This window comes from Balearica regulorum, chromosome 8, assembly GCF_011004875.1.
Source record: "Balearica regulorum gibbericeps isolate bBalReg1 chromosome 8, bBalReg1.pri, whole genome shotgun sequence".
NCBI lineage: Eukaryota > Metazoa > Chordata > Aves > Gruiformes > Gruidae > Balearica > Balearica regulorum.
Window position 1 is genome coordinate 28,407,291 of NC_046191.1, and position 15,816 is coordinate 28,423,106.

General features: G+C 54.7%; 2 protein-coding genes across 5 annotated transcripts; both read right to left on the reverse strand.

Moving 5' to 3' along the window:
• Positions 1 to 135: 135 nt before the first annotated feature.
• FMO4 (flavin containing dimethylaniline monoxygenase 4) lies at positions 136 to 9,434 on the reverse strand. 4 transcript variants are annotated; one of them, XM_075760294.1, is made up of 10 exons: positions 6,699 to 6,819; positions 6,344 to 6,532; positions 5,233 to 5,402; positions 4,740 to 4,928; positions 4,205 to 4,367; positions 3,706 to 3,851; positions 3,159 to 3,358; positions 2,636 to 2,988; positions 2,263 to 2,332; positions 136 to 967 (listed from the first exon to the last, which is right to left on the reverse strand). In XM_075760294.1, exons 3-10 carry the CDS (start codon positions 5,362 to 5,364, stop codon positions 580 to 582), a joined length of 1,641 nt encoding a protein of 546 aa, XP_075616409.1. In that variant the 5' UTR covers positions 5,365 to 5,402; positions 6,344 to 6,532; positions 6,699 to 6,819; the 3' UTR covers positions 136 to 579. The 4 variants fall into 4 exon arrangements, with proteins under 4 accessions (XP_075616409.1, XP_075616411.1, XP_075616410.1 ...); XM_075760296.1 differs by lacking the exons at positions 6,344 to 6,532; positions 6,699 to 6,819 and adding an exon at positions 9,360 to 9,434; XM_075760295.1 differs by lacking the exon at positions 6,699 to 6,819 and having other exon boundaries at positions 6,330 to 6,443.
• On the reverse strand, positions 7,817 to 15,362 carry LOC104641854 (flavin-containing monooxygenase 1-like). The gene is made up of 9 exons (XM_075760297.1): positions 14,929 to 15,362; positions 13,359 to 13,528; positions 12,967 to 13,155; positions 12,719 to 12,881; positions 11,871 to 12,013; positions 11,349 to 11,548; positions 10,458 to 10,813; positions 9,360 to 9,432; positions 7,817 to 8,160 (listed from the first exon to the last, which is right to left on the reverse strand). Exons 2-9 carry the CDS (start codon positions 13,482 to 13,484, stop codon positions 7,818 to 7,820), a joined length of 1,593 nt encoding a protein of 530 aa, XP_075616412.1. The 5' UTR covers positions 13,485 to 13,528; positions 14,929 to 15,362; the 3' UTR covers position 7,817.
• Positions 15,363 to 15,816: the final 454 nt, after the last annotated feature.

Genomic DNA, 15,816 nt, shown 5'->3' on the forward strand with positions numbered 1-15,816 from the left:
GGGATGCTCGCCCACCTGGATTTGTGGCTGTATATATTATTTCTTAAGATGGGGCTCTCCCCTCTGCCACGACTCGGGGTACTGGGTCCACTTGCTCCCCCGCCCCGATAATAAACCATTAATAAAACCACCAGAGAAGACCAAATCCGTGAGGTTTATTTGTGGCTCCCTACTTCTCATCCAGTTATCGGACAAATACAGAGATCTCTACAGTTAGCGTTCCAGAAAATCTCAAGGGGTTGTGGGTTTTGCTGAAATTACATGGAGGAAGCTCTGGGTGAGCAGGGGGGGAGGAAGGCTGGCCCCAGCCAGTCCCAAAATGGCTCTTCCCAAAAGCTCTCTGGAGATCCAGCCTGGCGCTGGTGCAACGCAGACACAGATTGCGGCAGGTTTGGGGTAAGCGCTCCCTACCCACCTTGGTGGGTGTGAAACATCGGCAGGAGGAGGCTGGACACCAGACAGCGCCGGGGTCTGGGCTCCTGCCGGCGCCGAGCCAGGTCCAGCCCCGCTGACTGCACCCGGCGGCACAGCTTCGCATCATCTCCAGCTCGCCCGGGACCGGGTCTCACCAGGTTTCTTCTACAGCTGGGGACCTGCCCGGGGTCTCCAGCCTAGCTGGGGGTACTTAGAAAGGAGGAAACCAGCTGTGAGAGCCACCGGCAGGGCCAGGAGGCACATCCAGCGCCAGCCGTCGGAGCCGTCAGAGGAGTCATCCACCACCCGAGTTCTCAAGGGCTTCAGCGTCCGCCGCCACTGAGTCAGGATGGCATCCCTGGCCCCGCTCCACTTCCCCCGTCCCACCAGTCGGTACTGGTAGGGCGTGCAGGGGCCAAAGAAGACGGCCAGGGCCAGGCGGGGGTCCGTCAGGAGCAGCTTCAGCATGCTAGGCTTTACGCCAGCACACGAAGCAATTTCATCGGTATAGCTGATAAAACTTATCTTCAAGTTCTCCCTCTCAGATGGATTCCTTCAATGGAACATAAAAGAGACAAAATCAAATAGCATCAGCCCTTCTCTGTTCCCAGCTCCACGGAAAGCAAAAGCTCTGGGCTCAGACATCAGCCAAGCTCCGGTCTCCAGGGCCGAGCTCCCTCAGCCCCAAATAAACCTAAAGGCACCAAAAGAGCTTCCGTGGGGTCGGTCCCCAGCAGTGACCTGGGGCAGGGAATAGGCAGAAGTTTGTCTGGTCTCTGCAACCTAGTTGTGGCCTCAAAAAGGGTTCTAGCATAATACTGCCATTGTTGTAATGTCCTTCCCCGAGGATCACAGGTGTGGATTTGGCCGATTTTGAGAAGTAGAGGAGTAGACATCCACAGATAAGACTGCCAAGAGGACTGGGAAGAATTGGGAGATGCAGAAAGCTTCCCATGCTGGGAGGGACCTTCAAGATTTTTCTGCTTGAGGCCTCATCTCCCTTGCAGGAGGGAGGAATCTGCTTCAGCAAATTTGGGACAGCCTCGAGTTTGTCTCCATTGCACTTCAGACTCCCCTGTTTCTGTGTAACAGCATCACGTCTGCAATCGCTGCGGCTCCTGGTGACAATCCCCGTGGCTCTGTTTTGTCCCAGATTTTCATCAGTGTCCTATGAGCCAGCTCTGCCTTGCTGGCAGACCTAACCCAGCCCGCACCCCGCCTGGCCCGAGGTCCCCTCCTCACTCCCAAAAGCTGCTGCAAGGCAGCGCAGCCACCATCACCCGTCCCACAGCCTCGAGGACACGTCTCGACCTCCTGTAAATTCCCAGTGCCAACAAGGCAGGACGTTAGCTCCCACGTACACAACGGATGAGTTCCAGCCAAAAACTGCCACCGAAAAAAAAAACACCACCCTGCCCCCCACCCACATCACCTTGCTCCAATGGAGTTTCTGGACGGGTTCAGAAACCCGTGTGCTCCCCGCTGCCTGGATTTGGGAGGGAGAAGCCACGAGATGGCACCCTTAGTCTGGAGGAAACCAAGGCTCCATCGTGACATGCTGGGAAGAAGGACATGGCTGGGAGGCCTGGCGGAGAGGGCCTGCAGGTCCTGGGTCTTGCCATGAGCTGCTCCAGAGCACTATGCCCTTGGTCTCTTGGTCTGTTGCCCATAAAGGAGCCACAACTGCATTTCCCCACCTTGCTATGGGTAGTGGGGGAGTAAATGCATCTAAGAAGAGTTGGCTGTCCTAGGCAGGTCCCTCCCACAACCACCGTAAGGACCTCCTTTCCCTGGGGTTATCCTGGCACACGGCGCCCGTCGCATCCCAAACGCAGGAGCATCACGCACCTTTTGACCGGCGGCTTCTTCTTCAAAACATCAGCCATCATCCTGCTGGTGGGAGGGAGCTTGTTCCAGCCTGAGAAGAACAGAGAAACCAGAGACCTCCAGTGGCACCTTAAGCTGAAAAGTTCACTCCTTTCCCGTGCTCCCAGCCCCTTTAACGAGAGTGTTCGTGCTTGCTGGTTACGGCATATGTGGAGCAGCAGGAATATAGGGACGCAGCTGGGGGGCAAAAGCTATGGTGCTACTAATGCTTATGGCCACCATGGGCACTGCGGCAGGAGATGAAATATGCCCTAGGGTCTCTGGACAGCAGGTCAGGATGCCCCAAACCTCCCCATCCCAGCAGATCCCCTCATCCCTGCACCCTGTCTCCCACCTGCAAAGATCCCTGTCACCCAGCGAGCCTGCATTTCTGCTCCCACCATCACAGAGCCGGTCAACTGGACTAAGCCGATGATGGCCAGCGTTGGCTTTTCCAGCTGGGGAGGGAAGATGCGTTTATAGAGGGAACGGTTATCATCAAAGAGGCTGCGAACCGACTCTTCGAGGAAGGGAAACGAGAAAATGTAACCCGTGGCAAAAAGCACCACGTCGATGTTTTCTTCAGTTGTCCCATCTTCAAAAACAGCAGAGCTTTCAGTGAACTCCTTCACAGTTGGCTTCAACACAATGGTCCCAGAGAGGAGGCAGAACGGCAGCTCTTCATTGATAATTACCTTAAAGTTGGAGCTTGCAGGTGGAAAAGAGGACAGCAATGTTAGCATCTGGGAGGGACACGAAAGGTCTTTTGTGGGCAGAGTTCCCCTCCAATGGTTTGCTATTCCACAAATATCCCCTGAAATTAAAAATTGAGCATTTCATGCCATTAAAACCCCCAACAAAATAGCCAGAAAAAACACCTTTTGGTGGAGGCCAAGCCATAGTTCGCATGGTTAAACCACGAATTGAACTTCCGAAACCTGATTCTCTTCGTGAGGGCTGATGGGAGAAGCCAGTCGAGAAAGTGGTTGAAGCGGGTGGTGTTGACCATGTCGAAGGGGAAGCCGTGGTCTGAGACCCGGCTGAACACCCACGTGCTCCTCCTGGCACTGAGGAACACCTGGGGGAGAAAGCAGGCCTGAGCCTTCTGCCCAGACATCTCGTTGCCGGGTTTGCCCTGAATGGCAAATCCCATCTCCTGCGCTCCCAAGAAGGTTATCCTGAGGAAAGAAGGTGGCGTCCGGATGAACCGAACAGCTCATGATGGCTTCCGCAAAGTTCCCACAGCTGCTGAATGGCCACTCCTCAGGTGGCCCAAACTCTCCAGAAATTGCAGAGCTTCTTCAATTGCCCTCAATTTGAAGTGCTATTTACTGAGAAACCCAGTGGGCAAAGCTTCCTGCACATACCCTGAGCCACCAGCTATTGTGGTGCCCGGCCAGGCTCAGCGCTGCTGCAGAACCGTACCTTCGCAGCCACACGGCTCAGCTCCACGGAGAGGTCACCGCCGGTGTTGCCAATGCCAACCACGAGGACCCTCTTTCCCCGGAAAGCCTCCACGTCTTTGTACTCCTGGCTGTGGAGGTACTGGCCTTTGAAGCAGGTCTCAATACCTGGGCAGAGAGCAGGGAGCATCTCCTACCACCAGATAAGTTTGCTTGCCCCAACCTCGTGCCCAGACCCTCTGCCTCTCCTAGCAGCTAAGAAGCCCATGGAGGTCTTGGCTCCCTGGGTGATGTCACCCTCCTGCACCTCCTCGTCTTTGCTTTGCAAATTCTTATGCAAGAGCCCGGCTGCACCTGTACGAGGTGTTTTTCCCATTCCCAGGAATGCCCACGGCCATCCCCATGGGGCGAGGGTCCCACCTGCCCTGGCATAGGGGCTTTGTGGAGCGGGCAAGCTCGCAAAGGAAAATGCAGCTAAGGGACCCATGGGTGGCAGCCCCAGCAGCCAAGGCAGGGCTTACCTGGGAAAGAAGCTAATGGTAAGTGGGGCTCCTGGTAATGGCCGGTGCAAACCATGACAGCATCGAAGACATGCGACTCCTGGATGCCGTCGGTCTCGGTCACCACCTCCCACTGGCCTGAGGTGGTGAAATCCGGGCGCTTCTTCACGCTGAGAGCAGTCGTCTTGCACCAAAGCCCAACAGAACAGCAGTCAGGGACTGCGGTGCATTTCAGAGAGGACCTGCCTGCACATGGTGGGGGATGCCGGGGGCAGGTTGGGTCCCCAGGGAGCTGCACGTCCCCTCTGAAGCTGTTGAATCCCACCCTGCACCTTTCCCATGCTGATGGCGTTGAGGGTGGGGGAATACACCAGGCAGCCCACATTTGAGCAGCCTAAATTAAAACGTGGAGCCAAAAAGGCTGCGTTCAGGATGCAAAAGGCACGTGGTCCTCATGGGATCGCACTCGGCACTGTCCCGTCCCACCTGGGTGATGCCCTGGTATCTGCAGCCACCGATGGCTCTTCTCCCCATGGCGTCTTGAGTCCCTGCTCACCTTGAAGCGTATGTGCCGCAGGAGGTCAAAGTGCCGGGCGTACATCCGAAAGTACTCCAGGAGGAGGCTGTGGGGTAGGAAACTGGGAAAATCCTCCGGGCAGGGAAAGTCGCTGAAGCAGGACATCTCCTTGGAGGTGTTGGTGATGACTGAGCGGTACACGCTGACCCTCCCGCCATCCGTGGAGTCCTGTGTGAATCCAGCAGTGCCGTTTGCAGGTGTGCAGGGAAGGGCTTTCTCCCCCCAAAGTCTCTGAGTATTTTTCCTCCTTGTATTCAGGCACAAGGAATAAACTAGGACTAGCACCTGGTGACCATGGCTTCTGCTCCCTCCATCTCCTTCTCCACCCTGGAGTTGGGGGGAACCCCATGCCTGGGACAGGGACGGTCCCCGAGGACATGGCCACCCTTTCCTCTTTGCTGCAGGCACAGGGCATCCGAGGGAGGGGACAGACCCAGGGCCAATCCTCCCCGCACAGGCAGAGCCCACTGACCGTGTAGCGCCAGATCCCCCCGATGTCCTCGCTCCTCTCGAAGCAGGTGGGCTCCAGCCCCTCGTCCAGACAGCACTTGACGGAGGCCAACCCGCCGACCCCGGCCCCGATAACCGCTACACGCCGCACCATGCTGTCCCACAGCAGGCAATGTGCCGGCGTGTCAGCAACTGGAAATAAAATATCCCAGGGATTAGCAAAACACTGGTCCCTTCTTCCCATCCCCAGGAAAACACCCCTTGTCTTCTCTGGCTGCAGGTGTCCCTGGAGGAGAACCATCCTCGGAGAAAGCCATCACCAGCTCCTGACTGGAGCGTTTTGGACGGTTGCTGCTCGTTACCCTTCCCGCTGTGCTAAGCCCACACCGAGCTCCCAGCGATTCCCTTCCTGCAGGCAGGGGACAAGGAGGCACTTTGAAACCTCGCTGCTTTGCTGCTTCTATTTATTGCCTTCCCTGGCCCAAACCAGGGCATGCAAAGAAGGGGAAGGGGCTCGCAGCTATCCGCTTCTGCCTGAGCAAAGTAATCCTCCTGAAACCTTTTCAAGAAACAGTTTCAGCTAAGCTGGCTCGTTTTCATGCTTTCCTTTTTAATTTCCCATTAAATGGTGTTCGCCTGAAAACAAAAAGGGTTTTTTTAAAAAAAACAAACTTGATGCCTGACTGAGCAGGAGCACGGCACAGCAATTCAGAAGTTAGGCAGCACTGTGAAAGCGCGGCTGGGATTGCAGAACATACAAAAGATAAGAAACCCAGGAAACGCGGGGTATAAATGGGAGGAACTCAAAGCTCAGCGTGTGTAAACTGAGCTGCACCGAGCTTGACTGGAAAGCAAGGAAACTAGGAAAAAAAAAAAAGAATCCTCGTGAACTTTGATTAGACAGCAAACGCTCCTACTGCACAGTCTGAAGAGTCATTTATAACTTGTTTTCAACCTGGTTTTGTGTCAAGAGAGTAAGTTAACTTAAATGAGATGGAAGAAGCCGCAGAAACGCAGTGAAAAGCGACGGGGGACACAAACCACCCTCCCCCGTGCCCGAAAGCCAGTTCCTCCCAGCCTGAGCCACTCCCTGATCTGCAGAAACAGGGCAGGACATACCGACACGCACCCACCTCCCGTTTCCGGAGCCTCCCTTGGCTTTGGGAAAGGGCAACGATATGTCCGGGGTGATAAAGTCACCTCTTCCTTCCAGCGCTGCCTACGGGTGGTCCCCGCGAAGCCCCCTCTCCTCCCACCGGCAGTGAGGTGAAGCTGGCAGCGAACTCCAAAACCCCGGCGAGCTGGCTGCCCGCTTTTAAAGCCTGCAAAACCCAGCCGGAGAGAAGCGGGGAGCAAACCCTGGCAGGGCAGCACTGCACCTTCGCTGCTCAGGCTTCGGCTGAACTTTGCTTCGCGTTTTCTCTAGCCGCAGGTTTAAAGGAGAGGCTGATGTCCGGGCAGCTCGCCACGGCTCTTGGCACCACTGACCTTTACACCCACGCTCCCCCACTCTGCGCTGCTCAGCTGTGCCGGCACAAAGTTCCCAACCTCCTCGCGGCAGCGCCGGGTGGAAATCCAGACCTCAATCCCAAGGGGGACAGGCTTGCAAGGACTCCCACGCTGCAGCTTACCTCCACCTCAGCAGCATCTTAGGGTTGTCCTGATCTGTCACCCCGTGTGCGGCCTGTGCTGGGCAGGCACTCACTTGACATCTCCGGGAAATCAGCAAAACGCACTCACTTTGCCCGCAGACGGCACGGAGGTGGTGGTGGGGGGGGAACATGGTGCATGGGGCAACCTAAATTCTGGTGGTCAACGAAAGCCCTCGCCGCCCCAGGCTTGCGGGATGCCCACGGTGCCTGCTGGCACAGCCCCAGCCCAGGCACGGGATCCCCCAGCTCTTCCCATGCATGCAAGGAGACGATAAGGCAGAAGCCTGCAGCACGCTCCCACCACGGCCAAGGAAGTTTTATTGATTGAAAGTCTCTCCGTGCACAAAGCAAACGCCCGGGATCGCCCAGTGGTGGGGAGCTCAGGGAAGCGGAGCCAGGAGTACTCGGCCCCACAGGGTACCAGCCCTGGTCTCAGCGGTGACAAACCACCGCAGCCAGGATCCCTTCCCTGGAAAGATGCACCCGTTCAACCCAAACTGGGATATTTGGTTCATAGGGTTTAAGGCCAGAAGAAGGGACAGCTGACCTGCGTACCCAGCCCAGATAACCCCTTGCTGGACTCAAGACTCCAATTCCCAGCTGATGTTGGGCAGGACTGGCCCCTGTGCTCCTTTCTGGCCGTGACACCCAAAGCCATTTTTGCTGACCTTGGCCCTGCTGCCTCCCAGCCGTGCCCTGCTCACAGCAGCGGGCAGGAGAACAGCAGAGGGGTGATGATAAATGCTTGTTGAGGGGCTGCCATCCCCAGCTAATCAGGTCTGCAAAGCTGCGCTGGTGCGTGAGCTGGAGCAGAGAGAGGTGCGTGCTGCTGGTTAAAGTTTTAAATTTCTTACAATCTGCTGAAATCCCTTTCCCCCTGTCCCGTGGCAACCTGTGAAACCTGTGATAACATCCCCAAGCACAAGAATAAAACCCTAAACAGGCTCTAAAAAATCTACTGGAAACCAAAAACCACAGCAGCCAGGAGCAGGAGGAACCCCACCACAGTCAGGAGAGAAAAGCAGGGGCTGGAGGAGCCAGCGGGCACTCGCGTTCTCGTGGGCTTCAGGGTCCGGTCCCACTGGGTGAGGATGGCCTGGCGTGCCCCCTCCCAGCGCCCGGGGCCCCCCAGCCGGTACTGGTAGGGGGTGCAGGGGCCAAAGAAAATGGTGAGAGCCAGCCGGGGGTCTCTGCAGAGCAGCCCCAGTATGCTGGGCTTGGTGCCGATGAAGGAGGCGAGCTCGTCCATGTAGACCAGGCAATCGGTTTTGAGGACTTCATCATAGGACAGGCCAAACCTTAATGAATTGGAGAAGAAAAAGAGGTGGGAGAAGGAGCGGTGTCAGTAGGGCTGAGAGGAACCAGGTTCAGATCTTCTGCATCCATGGTGTTATTGCATCCAAACACAATTGGGTTCCTCTTAGGGAAGGACTGGGCGTATGTGCAGTGGGAACCAGGGTCCATCCGGGCCCGAATCCTGCCCATGACGCAGCACGTGTGAAGTGATGCTGGTTCTGATACACACCTGTCTCACGTGCATCAGTTGGTCCTTCACTTCATCACCTACCAGTTCTGTCTGGACCTCCTCTCTTCACTGTGGTGGATCTATTTTCTAAAGGACTTCATCAAACCAGTTTTGTTTGTGTTTTGTGGGGTTTTTTATTTGGTTGGGTTTTTTGTTTGTTTTTTAAACTAGTTTCCCTTTGCTCTCTGCAGAGGAGTCACGTGCAGCACGTGAAAGACGTCATCCTTTAGTTTCCCTAGTTTCCCTCACATTCATTTCCACTGAGTATTGCAAAAATGTGCAGTGAAGTGAAGAATCGCTTCCAGTTCCCCTTCCCTGCAGAATTCGCCACTTCATGCCCCACCTTTGGCTGTTTAGCCTTGTATTATACAGCAATTGTTCTATGCAATTCTGTATTTCAGCCCTCTATACCTTTTCTACTACAACAATCTAGATGAACCACGGATTAACGTATCTCCTAGTTTCCTGGGTTTCTCTCATTCATTTCCTAATAATTCTTAGCCTCTGATTTGATCTTTTGCCTGCCCGTGAACTATGTGCCAATGTGCCAAGACACCTATTCACAGCAATTCAGATCCCCATGCCGAGAGGCGAAACAATTTGTACGTACACCTCAGATTGGCCTTCCCCCCCCTCCCCGCACCTCGCTGAATTACTTTGCATTTATTACCATTAATTTCCCTGCCATTTTGTCTCTCAGTCTCTGGGGACCCTGGCACACTTCCCCAACTCCCAAACAGGCTTTAGTCTCGACTACCCTGAATTAATTTCTTCCCGTCATCAACTAGCAAAATATCAGCATCAATCAAAGGTTACGTTGGCTCAGTGCAAGTGAATAAGGGGGTGGCTGGATCTGGGCATCCCCCCCTCGCCTCCGCTGTACGTGCGGGGAGCGGCTGCAGAGTTTGAGCTGTGTTTCTGTCCCCCCCAAAATCCACTGAAAAGCCTTCGGGGCTCCGGGGACTGGCTTACCTTCGCACTTGGTTTTTCTTCTTCTCGTTTACTTCTTTCTCCATGACAGACTGAGGTGGCAACTGACACAACCCTACAAGAGAGGAGAACGTCCTGCAGAGTTTAACTCCTGGGGGAACTTGGGGACTCATTCAGCAATGCAAAATGTGGGAAGCCCTTCCCCAGGAAGGCAGGAAAGCCTCATCGCTGGATTTAGCTCGGCGGTGGCAATTTGCCAGAGACCGGCCCTCCTCGGTGGTACGAATTCACCTGCACTTTTTCCTGCTCTTAGAGATTTGTGCTGTCGGGGCACAGGCAGATGATGTGGGGTGAGAAGCCCCAGAGAGCACCATGCCAAAGAGAAACCCCAGAGTTTCCCCTGCTCTGTGGGGGAGCCTTGATGCAGCCTTCCATACCAGCCCAGTGGGAAGTTATTATTAATATTTTTATTAAAAAAAAATCAAAAACCCCCCAAAACCCAAACCCCACCAGTAGGTTTCTTTCCTCACCCCAATAATGACAAATAATTCCTCTCGTGGTGCAATGGGACATTCTTGCTCTGGTAGTCATGGTGGACAAACCACCCTGTCCCTTAAAGGGCACTAAATTCTGCCAGGATGGATCCACCACAGTATCTTAAAGACAACTCTTATCTGTGCATCCAGATTTACATATCCAGCTCTGTGCTCTGACTTCTAAAATATTTTAGAGAGAAAATACTGTCTTGAACAACCTTGTTTAGACTGTGGTTTGCAGGCTCAGGTGCAGGACCACACATCAGCTGGGTTACAGTAAGGAACAGAGAGTGTGCTCGCAGCAGGCAGGGTACAAAGCATTAGCTTAAAAGCATCAGCTTAGTGGGCAAAAAAAAAAAAAGTGATTTAAGGTAGATATGAACTTGCATGTAGCTCAGACCCAATCATGCACTCATGTTGCTGTAGCTCAGCTGAAGTGAAATAACTTGGGAAGTCTGAGCCCTAGAAATACTCCCTCGTCCACTTTGAAGCGAGCTTCGGGGTCCCCAGGGACTGAAATCCCTCTTAGTGCGCAGAGGGTACAAGACGTGTCCAGTGTGAACTGTGTTTTGGTACACGGGAGAGCTCATGTTAGCTCTCCTACCTTTGAAGACACGGGTCACCCAGCGCGCCTGCATCTCTGTCACGGGCATGATGGCTCCCAACGGCTTGATCAGCCCAAGGACGGCCAGGGTGGGCCTCTGCAGGTGGGTCGGGAACACGTATTTGTAGAGGGACGCATGCTTGTTTTCCACCTTAACGACTGCTTCTTCTAGGAACGGGAAGGAGACGTTGTAGCCTGTGCAGAAGACGACGATATCAATGGGCTCCTCCTCAGGGCAATTGTGGAAGACAACCGAGTTGTCCTTGAACTCCTTCACGCCTGGCTTGATGGTGATCCTCCCTGTCAGGATGTAGCTCGGAAGGTCATCGTTCAGCACGGGCTCGCGCACGAAGCAGCTGCGGAGAGCCGAGGGGCTCTGAGTGTTGGAGACCGTGAACAGCCCCTGCCAGTGCCCCTGTGCCTCCCCGGGGCCCTCCAGCCCTGCGACCTCCTGGTGTCATTTGCTCTGAGCAAACAGCCCTGCCTACCCCCTCTCCACACACGGAGATGTTTCCCCCCCTGCAGCAATGTCACCCTGTCCCACAGCCTGAGCATCTCATGGACATTTCCTGCCGCCTTCCTCCATTTGCTCAGTTACTTTTTAAACCATCGCTTTTCAGAGCTGATCCATGCTTTAAGCCTCCCTCCTCCTCCTCCTCCTCTTTTCCCAGGGACCCTCATGAGAAAAAACCCCTCTGATCCTTCCTGGGTTTTTCCAGGAAGGTGCTCCATCTCACACCACCCAAGGGGTCTACAGCATATCTTCTCCCACTGGAGATCACCCCAGTTTGAGTGCTATTTTCTGCATTAGTTGATGTTGCTGGAGATCTCCCCCCCACCCACAGCACAAGCCCTGTGACACCGTATGGGATGGGAGCCACCAAGAGGTACCTCTTCTCTGGTTGAAGGCCATAGTTTTCATGCTTGAACCACTGGTTCACCCTGTAGTTAATTAACCCCCGTGAAAGGGGTCCGGGGAGGCTGTTTCTGACCAAGCTCATAAGGCGAGTGTTGAAAACCATGTCCCATGGGTAGCCGTGGTCAAACACACGGCTGAGCACCCAAGCACCTCGGCTGGTGCAAACAGTCACCTAGGAGAGAGTGGAGAATTAACGATTCCGGCGATGAATTTGCTGCTTTGCCTTTATGAAGTAACCCCAGAGGGGCATGGCGCAGACAGCTACGCTATGAAAAAGCGGCAACAGCATCTTTAAGACCTCCTGGCAGCTGGAGGTGAAACAAGAGAGAAGAGAACAACCAGCTTTCTTTCAGGTTAGGTTTTTGACCCAGAAATATAGGTTCAGAAATACTGTTTGGACACCATGCAGGGTAAACCCAGCTTGCTCTCCCTGCGTTGATGGCAAACTGAGCTATTGCCCCCAGCATCACCCTGGGGTGGCTGAGTGGTGGTACCTTTGCAGCTACGCGGCTGGCCTCCACCGCGATGTCCACTCCCGAATTGCCCATGCCGACTACGAGGACGCGCTTTCCCTGAAACACGTCGGGATGCTTGTACTGCCGGCTGTGAAAATACTGGCCTTGAAACTTCTCGATGCCTTGGGGGAAAAGAAACAAAGCTTTTAATTACTTGAACATTTGTGGTGTTTGTTGGGAGAAATGGCGTAGAAACAATCCAGATGGCAAGAGCAAGGAAGTGCAATCGGTGGTCACTGGGGACTTGGGGAGGTCCAGCCCTCCATCCCACGCACACAGACTTGGTGCTTCCTCTCCAAAATGGGGTCTCATGCATGCCCGCACAGCAGGGAGCGGGGACACGTGTGCTGGGTGGGACTCGGGTAACATGCGCAAGAGCTGTGCTGGTGCAGTCTCGGGATTCAGCCTCTACAAGATGGGGATGCAGAGGTTGAGAAAAACCTGCAGATCTCCTGTCTTACAAGCAGTTTCAGAAGCACTTGATGACAAGGCAATCCTCTGCTGAGAACTGGGGAGATTCATCACAGCAGTGATGAATACAGCCCTGTCAAAGATGATGGAGCTTCACTGAGAGGACCTTAGCCTATCTTGCATACTGTGCAGACAGTTTCTCCAACACTAAACCATCCTACCTCGGAATTTTGCTCTGAAATGACCAGTGCCTGCAAAGACAAAGCTGCTGAAGCACGAGGATGTATTTCTGTTCATGCCAGGAGGTTTGAAAAGCAGAAGCAAGACGAGGAAGGAAACATTTTCCCTGAGGAATGGCTAATCCTTCTCCCCCCAGTCCCTGGAAGCAGGTAACGGCAGGCAGCCGTGTACCGTACCAGGAAAACGGTGCAGGGGGAGGGATGGCTCAGAGAAATTGCCGCTGCAAACCATAACAGCATCGAAGATGTGCGATGTCTGCTTCCCATCCGTCTCTGTAATCACATCCCACTGGCCCGTGGTGGCAAAGTCAGGGCGTTTCCTGACACTGACAACAGTGGTCTGAAACGGTGGAAGCGAAGCGGAGTTACTGCCAGCACCTGGCATGTGCGGGGAGTGGGGCAACACTGGGGCGCCCATCACTCACCCCAAACTTGATGTGCTTCTGGAGGCCGAAGCACTCAGTGTAGCGCCGGAGGTAGTCCAGGAGCCGGGCGTTGGGCAGGAACACCGGGAAATCCTCAGGGTAGGGGAAGTCAGAGAACGCCGACATCTCCTTCGAGGTGTTGCTGATGACCGATGGGTAGAGGCTTGGCCGCCCGGCCTCGACATGCTCCTGGTGTGGCACCCCGGGGTGCATCAGCTCTGTGTCCCAGAGCGGGGACCGTCCCCGCGGTCCCCTTGTCTTGGGGAACCCATCTGGGAGAGGTCAGCACCCAGCAAGCTCTTGCACCCCCTCCCCACCCGCTGGAGCCCATCCCCACTCTCCAGCCCACAAAGCTGCAGCTCCCGCGGGAAGGACGGACACTGCCGGCTCACCGTGTAGCGCCAGAGCCCCCCGATGTCCCGGCTCTGCTCGAAGCAGGTGGGCTCCAGCCCCTCTTCCAGGCAGCACTTGGTGGCCGTCAGCCCGCTGACGCCCGCGCCCACCACCGCCACTCTCATCCCTGCTGTCTCTGCCGGGCCCCGGGCTGCGAACGGGGCTTGACCTGGGAGAAACCCTGCAGGTAGTCACCACCGCTCCAGGGGCAGCTGCTGCATACCCTCTCCCTATATGCCACCCCAAACCTTCATGCTGTTTACTAGCATTCTGTGCTCTTAATATACAAGTAGATTAAATGACCTTAAACCTTCACTTTTTTTTTTTTTTTTTTTTTTAATAAACCCATCCACTTTTACAGCATGCTTGCCAGGCTGCTTTCAAAACCTGCAGTTGCCCTGGGAACTCGCTTTGACAGTATGTAGTTAAGCCAGAAATCACTGCCAGTTTTTATTTACAAGTTGTGTTTAAACAATCCCTCCTTACCAGTCTTGCAAATATTTGTATTTTAGCTTTGGAGATCTGCCCCTGCCGTTCTTAGAAAAGAAAACAAAACGTGCACTGGGATTATTCAGTCTCTGCATCGCTGACTGGGTCCTGTCCCTGGGGAAGAGGCTGCAGACTTTGACACGGCCACCGAGGCTGGTGGAACGGCTGCAGATGTAGCACACCTCGGATTTAGGGATGTTTTTGCGTCTGCCTCCCAAAGCCACCCCGCTGCGGAGCTCTGGGCTGGACGGACAGACTGTTGCACAGCTGCAAATCGGGCACTCAAGAGGCAGCAGCCCCCGGGTCGATGTCTAGCCCTACGAGCCTCCCAGGGCTACGATGGGGATGGTGGACCTAAACCCTTCCTGACAGAGCCAGGCAATGAAACAAGGGCTGGTGGCCACATGCCATAGCTCAGGTTGGACATTGCTGGAGCAGGGGCCACCCCGCCGGTGCCCCGGGGGCTGAGTTATTAACCCGGTGTACCAGGACGGCACTACAGCCAGGTGGCACCGGCTCCTCTGCCCTGAGAAGTGCTTTCAGCTTCCACCATACACGGGGGATGGTGTATTTGCCAGGGGAAAAAGAAAAAAAAAAAAAAGAACAAAGAAAAAAAAGTCTTCAGTAGAAAAATGAGGTCAGGGGGTCGGGCACTGTTTTTTCTACAAAACACCAAATTCCCCGTGAACAGTTTCACCTTTGAGTAGAAAGGCAGCACCTAATAAATACCCTGCTTTCCAAGGTTGGAATGAAAATCGGACTTTTTCCTTTTAAATGAAGAAAGCGCTAGCAGAAGCTGCTCATTGTTTCACTGCTTTGGGTGGGGTTCCTTTGCAGGGTGGGAGTTAACTTGCATCACAAACATCTCCCAGCTATTTAATTCCCTACCCTTTCGCAGAGAAGCTAGAAATAACGTCCAGGAATCACTGCCTTGGCCACCCCGCGCCTGTTGCTGCCACGCTTTCCATCCTGTCCCTGCATGCATTCCTAGTGACTAACCTCAGAAATCTCAAGCTGTGGGGTGTTTGCGTGGGGCAGGGAGGGATGGAAAAGCTTCGCGGCCCCCCCGGAGACGCTTACCTCCCAGCCTCAGCTCCGTCTCACCGCCGCTCCAGGAAGATCTCCTCCTGCTCCCAATTTATAGGCGAGACGCGGTGCTTTGGCAGAGGCAGGGGAGTGTGGGTGGCTCCCCCACACCCCCCCTCCCCGACACGGCCACCCCACTCCCACGGCGGTTGCACAACCAGGTTTGCAGTGGGAGGAGCGGCTGTCTGTGCGGGGTGAGCCAGACAGCCCCGCCGATGATCCCTAGAGGGGATCGAGTGGGTGGGAGAGACCGGAGTGGTCCAGATGCATCGTGCAGCCGTGCAAGGAGCACTCGTGTGCGTGTGGGATGTTGGCTCCCGCTGTGGGATGTTTTCACTTGCCTCTTGGCTGTCTAGCAAAAGGGACCTGAAGCGGCGGGCAGACAGCAGGGTTTTGGCCGGACTTTGCACCCAGGGCACCTTCCAAGGAAAAAAAAAAAAAAGCTGGTTTTGCGGTCACTGCTCACAGAGGCTGTTGTGCCATCGGCCGCGTGTGCAGGCACCCGCACCAGTGGTGGGCAAGAGGGTCCCTGTGCAAACTGGGAGAGTGTGAAATGGCCGTGAACACCAGTGTAGCGAGGTCCTGGAGGTGCAGGACAAGATGCAGTGAGTAGTACCGCATAAGTCTAGGGTAGAAACGCCTCCAAACACAAAGCAAGCAGAAATCATATCTAAAACATCAATGCAGGACACAGCACCTATCCAGGGGCAAATGATCCCAAATTTGCTATCAGCTCTTTAAGCTGTTTGAATAACCAAGAAGGCTGCAAGGGAGGTGGAGAAAAACCCATTTGAGGTCTGCAGAACAGAGGGTGGTAAATAAAGCAGCTCCATCCAACAGAGACATCTGCTCAGAGCCTGCGCTCAAAGCTGCGCAGGCACG